General features: G+C 39.9%; 1 protein-coding gene across 6 annotated transcripts in view; it reads right to left on the bottom strand.

Annotated features, from left to right (window-relative positions):
* MTMR3 (myotubularin related protein 3) overlaps window positions 1-10,548 on the bottom strand; it is a 118,248-nt gene that overhangs the window by 12,194 nt on the left and 95,506 nt on the right. For 5 of the 6 annotated variants that reach the window (XM_090292046.1, XM_090292050.1, XM_090292051.1 and 2 more), the window contains exons 10-14: window positions 6,868-7,073; window positions 6,267-6,398; window positions 4,710-4,821; window positions 2,241-2,436; window positions 686-871 (exon numbers count right to left, since the gene is read on the bottom strand). In XM_090292046.1, the coding sequence (XP_090148172.1) occupies window positions 686-871; window positions 2,241-2,436; window positions 4,710-4,821; window positions 6,267-6,398; window positions 6,868-7,073 (832 nt within the window). The remainder of the gene's footprint in view (window positions 1-685; window positions 872-2,240; window positions 2,437-4,709; window positions 4,822-6,266; window positions 6,399-6,867; window positions 7,074-10,548) is intronic. The other variant, XM_090292048.1, reaches the window with a different exon arrangement.

Raw genomic sequence — 10,548 nt, 5'->3', positions numbered from 1 at the left:
TGAACATCTGATTGGAGTGGGTTTAAGAGAGAATGGGAATAATGAGATAGTAAGTATAGAAGACTTAAGGAGCTCTGCTGTGAAGAAATGAGATAATAGCTAGAGGGGGTTGCAGGACTGAGAAAAGTGTGATGAAATGAGAGCCACTACACCATGTCTGCATGCTGATGGCAACTACCTGGTAGAGGGAACTATGCCAGTGCAAAAGGCAGAGAGAAAAAATGCTGGAGCCATGCAGCTGAGTAGAGCAGAGGAGACAGGAGCTGGTAAGCGAGTGGAGGGAAAGAGATGCTGGAGGAAGGCAAGGATAGCATGTTCTCTGTCAAAGGGGAAGAGACAGAGAGTAGAACAGATATAGAAGGTGTGGTAGATGAATTGGAAGGAGCAGAGGACATTCTATTGTTTCAATTTCTGGCTCCTATTTAGGGCTTCTATCATCCATTTTAAAAGCTTAGTTTAAACCAACTCAAAGGTTTTTTACAAACCTACTACACCTGGATTCAGGGAATAAATAAACACTTGCTTATTACTGTTTTTTATCTTAAAAAATAAGGAGAAAGAATGGCCCCTCTATTAAATTCTAAAAAGGATGCAGTTTCAAGGGAAAACTGGCCCACTAACATTTGCATTGATGCCCCATGAATTTAGAAGGCCCCCAAATGAAGAATCGTATGCCCAAACTTACAAGGAATGCTTCATTGAATTCAAAAGAGCAAGGAAATTGCCTCTGAAGCTGATGAACACAGTCAAGCCATTGCAGAAACACTGGGCAACGCTCATTCAGATCGTCTGAATTCTCCCCGTGACCACATCGGTCAGCAAACTTGTGACCAAAATCTAGCCACTCCATCTCCACGAGGACCTGGAAACCCTGCAAGGAAGCACCCAAGAGAGACCATTTGTGCTTATCTATCCAGATTGTGCCAGTCCTGAGCCTGGAGTCACTAGCAGTGAATCCTTTTTACAGCCTCCCACTAAGACCATCAGAAGAAACCCCAGATCCAGCCTCAAGGCCAAACGCTCCATTCCTGATAAGACACATGCTTAAGCCAGTTTTCCCATTCCCTCAACTCTATTCCATACTCATTAAAAGGGTACTAAGCATTTATCTAGGCCTTTCTTGAGTCAATGTATATTTTCAGCCTCTTTCATTTACTATAAAAATGTCACTTTTTTTTCTAAATTTCTTTTTTATTTTTTAATTTGTCTTTCATGTTATACTTACAAAGTCATGTTTGTAAATCCTTTCCTAACATGATTTACATATATTGGGTTGGCCAAAAACTTCATTCAGTTTTTCCACTAAGATGGCTCTAGTATCATCACTTAGTTGTCTTTAACTTCAATCGAAACAATTTTGTTAGACTGTATTGTGATAGTTGTCATATCAGCGTGTATTAAAAAATAAACATTAAATTAGCGAACTTTTGTGTAGCCATTTTAATACTGAAGATGGAAGAAGATATGCAATATTTTCAGCATATTATGTTTTATTATTTCAAGAAAGGTAAAATGCAACTGAAACGCAAAATGATTTGTGCAGTGTATGGAGAAGGTGCTGTGACTTATCGAACATGTCAAAGGTAGTTTGTGAAGTTTCATTTTGGAGATTTCTTGCTGAACGATGCTCCACAGTTGGGTAGACCAGTTGAAGTTGATAACAATCAAATCGAGACATTGACTGAGAACAATCAACCTTACACCATGCAGGAGGTAGCCAACATATTCAAAATATCCAAATCAATAAAGTTATTGGTGAAAATGAAGAATGTGTCTGTTATTTTACAGAAAAAAACTAACCAGACTTTTTGGCCATCCCAATATTTTAGCATACATTTATGGCTTATCTTACATCTTTAACCCGACAGGTGGTTATTTCAGAGTAGAACTCTTCCTCCACAGAGCATTCTGTGCTGATATCTACAACCATATTAAGTATACCGAGATCCTTCTCCAGAAGCCCCATTTTCCTGGGCTAGCCAAAACTTTTTCAAGTAGGCAGACTACATAGGAAAATATGTCTGTATTCTCAATACTTAGTTATCTACAATCTTCCCAATTTAAGAGGCAAGAACTGTGGTACCACCAAATTTAGCTCAAAGTAAAACAGCAATGATTTAAAAACAAGGAGATGTCCCTTGCATTAGAACTAACCACATGACCAAAACTGATCATAAAACCCTCCAATACTTCCCTCACTCACCCTGAAGTACCAAATACTACTTCCTGGATGTACCCACCTCTATGGTTCGGTAATAAGGGTCCAGCAAGAGCTTAGCTAATGCCACAATCTGAGGGGTGCGATCCCAGCCATCTGAGCAGTGCACTAGCACCGGTCGCTGATCACGATCCACAGCATGCACTACCAGAAGCGCTGACTTCAGAAGCACGGATAGGTGATGAAGCCACTTTGTGCTTTCAAGAGCTGAGAGCCAACTACAAAAATAAAAACAGAAGGGGATAAGGAAATGCTGACTCTTCTAATTTACTTTACTGTATCATGCCAAATACCTGTCAAATTAAAAAGCAATTCCCAAAGACTTTTCCCTCCAAATGAAACACTGCCAAACAAACAGAAAAGCTGTGTCTTTATAAAACACATACAGACTTCTAGTCAAGATGGAGTCATAGGTAAACACAGCTCACCTCTCACAACCACAGCAAAAATTACAACTGTACTACAAAACAACTATCACCCCGAATCATCATAAAATTGAGCTGTGTGGAAATCTGACAACCAAAGAATTAAAGCAGTCACATTCATTCAAACATAGGAGAGGCAGAGACATGAAAATGGGCAGTCCCACACCCACGTATGGATAAAAATTGGGAGGGATATCTCTTGTGAGCAAGGGATCCCAGTCCCGCACTAGACCCCTAGCCCAGGGTTCCAGTGTCAGGAAGACAAGTGCTCATAACTCCTGGCTGTAAAAACCAGTGGGGGTTTGGACAGCAGAAGAAATGGAGGGGTTCTCAGGCATTTCCCCTTAACAGTCCACAATGGACTTAGAACTTATGCAGACTCACTCCCTCTGGGCTCCAGAACTGGGGCAGCAGCTTGAAGGGCACCGGTGGCATACAGGGAGAAACTGAAGTGTGTGGCATCAGGGCAAGTGCCGGGGGACAGCTTCTTCCTCGACAAAACTCTAGAGGCCAGGCAGAGGCCATTGTCCCTTTTCTGAGCCCTTCCCCACGAAGAGACACAGAGCAGTGCCACCATAGCTGAGACTCCATCAACCTAGTTCACAAGGGTTGCCCCACCCAGGAGATTACCTAAGGATCCGCCTCACCGAACTTATGCGTGCCATGCTAATACCAGGGGTCAAAGAAGCTCTACCTAATACATAGAAACAAACACAGGGAGGCTGTAAAGTATTCTAACCACTATGCTGTATGCCTGAAAGTAATATAAAATAATACTGAATGTAAACTGTAACTGGAAAAAAAAAAAAAAAAAAGACAGCATTACCTACTTCTTTAATAAAATCCCCCATTTGGATCAGACAAGCATTAATTACATTTTTTTGACTGAGTTGAAAAAAATAGCTTTATAATTTTAATATATGGAAGATATCAGAGGCTAAGGTAGCACTGATTCTATCCCTTTCATTTTCTAAATAGGAAAATGAAAGGGATGGAATAGATTAAGCCACTTGACCAAAGTCAACCTGTCGGGCAGATCTCCTGAATCCTCCTTTCTATGCCCCACCTTTAAGGAAGAGAATGCTACTAACTGGGTTCTGTAAATATATATCAGATGCAAGCTGCTAATCCTCAAAGCAGAACAGCAAGCTCATTTCTTCAGTCAGGCTTCTCCCCAAGGACAAGTGCTTCACCCTCTGGGCTGATTGCAACTGTGATGAATTTAATCATTTGCTACCAGGAGTTAGCATAAGTGGTTCAGTCAGCTATTTGATTTAATAAATCAAAGAATGCTGCAAAACTTGATATGATCATGAGATCTACTAAATAGAACCCAGGGAAATAGCTACGGGCTCCCGTACAAATACCAGAAAAAATTCTGTTCTCTGGCACCATTTCTGGCTTCCTAAAATAGTGAAGTGGGGGCTTTTAAATATTTATCTGTCCATATTTGTTTTACAGAGCATTCCTCCTAATTCATCTCATATTCAAACAGTTCCCTTAGGAGAAGGGGGTGTTATTTCACCTTCCTCACTGCAAATGCCAGCCATTCATTTTTAATAAGCAATAAAAATCATGGTAACGTTCTTAAAAAAATGAGAGGGCAGTTTAGAAATCAGAAGCATATGTAAAAGGAACTAACCCAATAGCAAGTTTTTTAAAAGTTTAACCCTTTTTAGATCATGATGAATAAATTTTGATTCTTCATGGTAAACATCTCAGTTCACAGAAGGTAAGTGTCACTACAGGATGCCAGAAACCAAAGAATTACATTACTTTGGGCCAGAAACAATGTAGAAGAGAAGGAAAAGGTTTCAGGATAAACAAGAAAGTAATGCTTCCATCTGAGGGCTGAGGTTTGTTATATGCTGCATGTTTTTAAACTTTTCAAAGGGCTAGATTTTAATCCCGGCTCCTCATTTATGCTGCCATGCTCCTAATGCAGAAAGAATACCCACAGACTGACAAGAAAACGAACGTTTACCAAGAAATAGAAGAAAAAACACCTCTGAACTCATTTAAAAAAAAAAAGCAATGCAAAAGTAAAGCCAAGGCCAAGGTCTTACTTTCCCGGATCTGGCATCTGTGTGCACAGCAATCTCAGAGACTGAAAACTCCTCCGAATTGAATGAATATTTGCCATCCCCATAAACACAACTTCACAGTTTGGGTAATACTCTGTAAAGAAAAACAACAAATAGAAAACAAATACATTAATTTTAAAGCCCACACAGCCAAATTTAAAAGAAGCAAAATGCCTATTGACAAACCCATTGTAGTTGCTAATGAAACTGCAGTGTTTTGATGCCTATATTAGCCCAGTCCTTTATTATGAGAGGAAAATAGTGCTTGAATTTTAGCTGGTTTTGCAAAAAGGAGGGTTAGATTTGTGAAGATACTGACATAAAATAGATGCTGTTGCTTTAAAAAAAAAAAAAATCTATATACTCCTGTCTCATTTCAGGTTTACTTTTTTGACCTTAGCTAACTTTTTAAAAATTTAGTCTATTATATATATTTTTCCATTACCTTTTGGGCCCTTTATACCCCTCCGCCCCCCGCCCCCCGCAACTAGCTGTCATCCTGCTCTCCATCTATGGGTCTGTCCCCATTTTCCTTGTTAGTTCATTTTGTTCATTAGATTCCACATATGAGTGAAATCATATGGCATCTGTCTTTCTCTGACTGGTTTATTTCACTTAGCATAATATTCTCCAGGACCTTAGCTAACTTATAGTTCTGGAATCTCTTTGAAAAGCACCTGGCAGAACAATGCATTTCATGCATTCATATTTCACCTTGGAACCACTGCTTTTAATTTGCAGCTTAGATGACAACTGAATAAGGAGCTTGGTGCCTCTATCTGTTCCACTGACACACAACTGGCATCAAAGGAGAAAGCCAGCATTCAAACAGTAGGGATGTCATAGGTTAGGAGAGAGGCACTCTCCTAGAGTTTTGTATTTAACTGCTTCAATTTCCACACCAGGTTTTCTAAGTAGAAGCCATGTGAGGAGTTTTCTGTGAGACCAGTGATGAGCATACCCACTAGTCAAAGGCAACAAAAAGCTCTTAGAAGGCTGAGAAATTGAACCACTAAAGAAGCAGCTTCCAAATATGAACAGACCTTATTATGGAAGAGGATTGACTTTCCTTATCACCCAAAGGTTGGCACAGGGAAGGAGGATTATTTGGTTTCACTACACCTCCTCCTCTGCTTCTCCCCTAAAAAGAGTGTAGTGTTAAGAATGCAAAGAGACTCTGGCCAGTGTGGCTCGGCTGGTTAGAGTGTTGTCCCATAAACCAAAGAGTCACAGGTTCAATTCCCTGTCAGGGCACATGCCTACGTTATGGGTCCAGTCCCCAGTCAGGGAGCGTACAAGAGGCAACCAATCAATGTTTCTCTCCCTCCCTCCCCCTCTCTCTAAATCAATAAGCATGTCCTCAGGTGAGGATATAAAAAAGAAAAAAAAAAAAAAAAGAATTCAAGGAGCTCTGGCTCTCTCAAGATAGGTGAGGAATATGGTTTGCCATTCATTTCGTATTAAAAACTAAGACCTAGTTGGGCACAGGCTGAACTCAAAAGGAAAGAATGTTGGGGGACAAAGCACTGCACACCTCACCTGGGCATTCACAGCCTCCTCCTTTGGCTCGGTTCGCAACGGCTGCAGCATAGGAACGTGCATCCAAGATCAAAAGCTTCTGAGGTTGGATGGCTAAACTCTCTGCTCCTGAAGCATTTGACAGAGAAGAATCTAGGAACATCAGGAGTGAGGGGGAAATACTAATGACCTGTCTCTCCCAGAATTGTGCAAATTAAGAAACACAGGTACATATTACAGTACCAAAAAAAAAGTAAAATCCACCCAACCAGAACTCTTGATACGTAGGATTTCTCTCTTTATTTCCTATTTTGCCTACAATCTCTTATACCATGTTTCTACATTGGTAGTCCTTTAATGAAGCCTGGTGTTTTCCCCCATAGTCTGGAAACACTGCAGGTCCCCTATTACATATATACTCCATTCTCGTCACTGTGGCAAGACAGACAAAACACACTCTAGTCCTCTTAAGCCAAATTTGACTCCTCAAACAATCCCATTAACTGAAGCTTTGCTCTTTTTTTATGAAATAAATTCTATGTCTCATAAGGAAAAGGCCATTTGAAGAAAACACTCTTATATGCTATAAAAATTGCTGCCATGGGTCTAGGAAGCACCTTACCAAACTCCACATCAGAGAGGTCTCCTGCATTGGGAAAGTCTCGAGAACTGTTTCGAGTTGACAGCTTGCCGCCACTTGATCGGGAGTCAGAGGCACAAGCTTTGGCTACTGACTGCACCAGGTGCTCATCGTCAGCATTTCGCCAGCCCCACCAGCTGACCTCTGGCTGTCCACAGCGTGCAATGACAGCTCCGTTGCTCTGGTGCCTGCGGAGGGAACAAGACACAACAACTGTATCATCCCAGAGGCCCCATTCAGATACTCTGTGCTCATACCAGAAGGGAAGTTGTGGGTTTTAAACACCTTAATGAATAGCTTGACTACATGTAAGTGATGAGTTAGCTTCAAGTCCTCTCAGGGCAGAAATCTTATATAGCACCGAGAATGAATAACAAAACCTACCTGGACCTTTCTCAATTAACATACCATTTTAGAAATCTCTTTAGTGTTACAAAAAAAAAAAAAAGAAAGATAAATGTGTACTCTTAGAAAACAAGTCAATATTCATAAAGCAAATATCTATATGTTTACATTTATTTTTTGGAAAATGAGATAAAAAACAATCCACAAATACTACACTAATTCTGCTAATCAATAATGAAGCACCTTTTCTTTTTATACTGCACCTGAATAACCTAGTAGATGCCAAAACAGAAAGTTTGTTTCCTCCCTGACTTCTGAGGGCCCACCGCAGCAACTGGCTGGCTTGGGGATTATTTTCAAAACAAGATCCCACTTTTGGGACTAAAACACTTACTTGTCCCCAAGAAAACTTGCTGACAAAATCTCCTGAGATTTCCCAGAGCACAAACTGCTCTTATTACAGACAAATCAATGAGCCACCTACCCTCTACCCTCCTTAAGCTCTCCGACGGAAAGGAGCAGCATAAACCTCAATAAGCCATACTCTCATAGATCCTTTTTCAAAAAATAAGACCAGAAAAAATACTCAGTCTACTTTAAGATTCTATTAAAACCCAGTTTTTCCTAATTAGGAATTTTAGTTAGGCAATTTCATCAATTAAAAAGTTATAAAGTACTGTTATTTGGCAAGCAAAAGAAATGAAGTCCTAATACATGCTACAACATGATTGAACCATGAGTATGTTATGCTAAGTGAAAGAGGCCAGTCAACAAAGGGCCACATTCTGTATGATTCCATCTATATGAAATGTGCAGAATAGGCAAATCTAGAAACAGAAAGTAGATTAGTGGTAACCCAGGACTAGGGGGAATCTCAATAAAGACATTTTTTTAAATTTATAAAAGTAATCAGTTCACTGTAAAAATAAATTAGTAGAATAAAAAGCTCATAGGCAAAAAAATTTAAATGTCCTTCAACTATATATCCCAGAGGAAACCACCAATGTCTGACCTCCCAATAAAATTATTTCTAAACACATATGTGCATACACACATAATGCACATGTAGAGCATACGTATGGATTTAAACAAAAACATACTAATACATCTATTTGCTTTAAATCCTAAAGCTTACAAGCAATAAATTAAATTTGGCAGTAATCAAATTTTACTGGAACCACCAGTTTATTTGTAGTTTTTAAATCCTCCCTTATTGGGAGACAAATACTGTGTACTGCCAACACACTCCACTGGCTCACCTGCTGAATGGAGCCAAACTAAAAATAAAACCTCACTGATTCTTAAAATGCCTACTAGCATATGGTAATAGGTGCTGGGTAACCAATGAGCTGACTGATGCCAACCCTCTAAGAGGCTTGGCAGGGCCCTTCCTGAACATCTCTCTCTTCAATGCCTCCCAGAAGAACCCAGGAAGAACAGTAGATGGCAGTCTTCATCCTGGGTTTTGGGTTTTAAGGGCTATGTCATAGTAGCGAGACTGCAACTGAACTACTGCAGTAGGCAGGTTTTCTGCAGTCTTAGAAAATGCTTTAGAAAGAGAACTAAAGCACTAAAGCTAAAAATCACTAAAGAGCATTTCTATCATTTTAACAAACATAACCATTAAAAAGGTATAAAGATTAAACAATGAAATGTTTAAAGTATCCCTAAATTGGTGTTAGGCCAGCTTCCTAAATGACTAGAAGTTTGTAATAAATACTCAATGCATGAAGAAGGTAGCCCTTCACACCATCTTGCTGTGCTAGAGCAATCTCTGTCTTCAATGAAAAATTCAATTAAGCACTCTCATCACAGTAGGAGAAAACACTCATCAACTGGTGATGTCAAGTAACTGCTGCTAGCAACCTCAGGAATCATTACTGCAGTCTACGGACAATTAAATTCAGGAAATGCATGTTGGATTCAGAAGCACCCCGCCATCGAGGCTGGCAGAGCAAAGAGTGGCAAAATATCCCCAAACATTCTTCAACTACCTCAATCTACCAACTCAGTCTGGAGCTCAGAGATCAAGACACATGTTCTGACACAGAGGCCAGTTCCTGGAAGCCTGTCTGATTTTATGTGGACTACAGCAAAAACTTTCATTTGTAATCTTTTGAGAGATTTTCTCTGAGGAATTGCAAACAAAAAACGTTCATTTATATATACTGTATGGTCTCCAGAAAGGGGTGCAGGGACCCATGGTTCATGCCCTCTAGAATATATTTTAGAAGGGAAAAAAAGGCTCCCCATATTTATTCTAAGAAGTTTTTCTTCAACCTGCCCCTTTAGGCTTCTCTACCAACAGGGAGAATTCACCTAAAGCCCCTTACTTTGAAAATGAAAACCCCTCCCCCTTACGTTCAAAGTCAGCAAACCACACAAATGCCAGGGTTGCTGCCTTAACACAGCTATTGGCCACAGAGCAGCAGCTGGCTGCTTTCCCCATTTGAGCTGGGCCAATCACTGATGAGGCTCATAAAACCTTTCATTTTTCACTGCTCTCTAATTCTTGTGTCATCCTTACGACTCGAGTGATAGGTAAATTTGGTGACCTACTTTCTAGGAGTGACTGACAACAACAGTGATGAAATTGAGATTGAAAACTTAATGGGTTCCCCTAGGCTATCAGAACTTGCCTTCAGGGGACTAAATTAACAAGTTGGTTACTTCAGTGGGAATTACACAAAGAGATAAATCCTTTCCTACAATTTCACTTATTTCAATGGAACGCCTCCCAGCATGAAAGAGTTTCTAACTAAGCCTCACTGGTTTGGTCCCAATTTAAGAGAACAGTTTTCAAACTGGGGAAATGAAACAGAGAATGAATATTACAAGGAGATGACATCTGGAACAGTTTGAAAATAAGAGGTAATGACTTAAAGTTTTAACGTGATTCTGTGAGAACTAAGAATAGTTACTGAATTATAAAAGCAGCCATCAGAAATACAACCTACTCCAGATACTGCTCAGAAGTCTAGTGTTTATAGATTCATTCAGATGTCACAGCACATGTGCATGTAAGAACATCATTCCCATTCTACTAGTTAGGAACAGTCTGAGGTCAGTTAGGAAACTTACTCGAGGTGCCGTAGCAAAAAATATTAGAGAAAAGACTTAAAACTCCAAAACCTGTGCTTGTCCCCACCCTACCACCCCCTCCTAGGACCTGCCTCCCTGCTAGTAACCTCAGGAATCATTACTGCAATCTACAGACAACTGAATTCAGTAAATGCATGTTAAGATTCCTGTCTTTGATCTATAAAATCTTCTATCCAGCCAAGATCTTCTAGCCTATTTAATGCTTCCTCTCAAAAC

This window comes from Furipterus horrens, unplaced genomic scaffold (assembly GCF_987537825.1).
Source record: "Furipterus horrens unplaced genomic scaffold, mFurHor1.1.pri manual_scaffold_11, whole genome shotgun sequence".
Classification (NCBI taxonomy): Eukaryota; Metazoa; Chordata; class Mammalia; order Chiroptera; family Furipteridae; genus Furipterus; species Furipterus horrens.
This window is presented reverse-complemented; position numbering and strand designations above follow the sequence as displayed.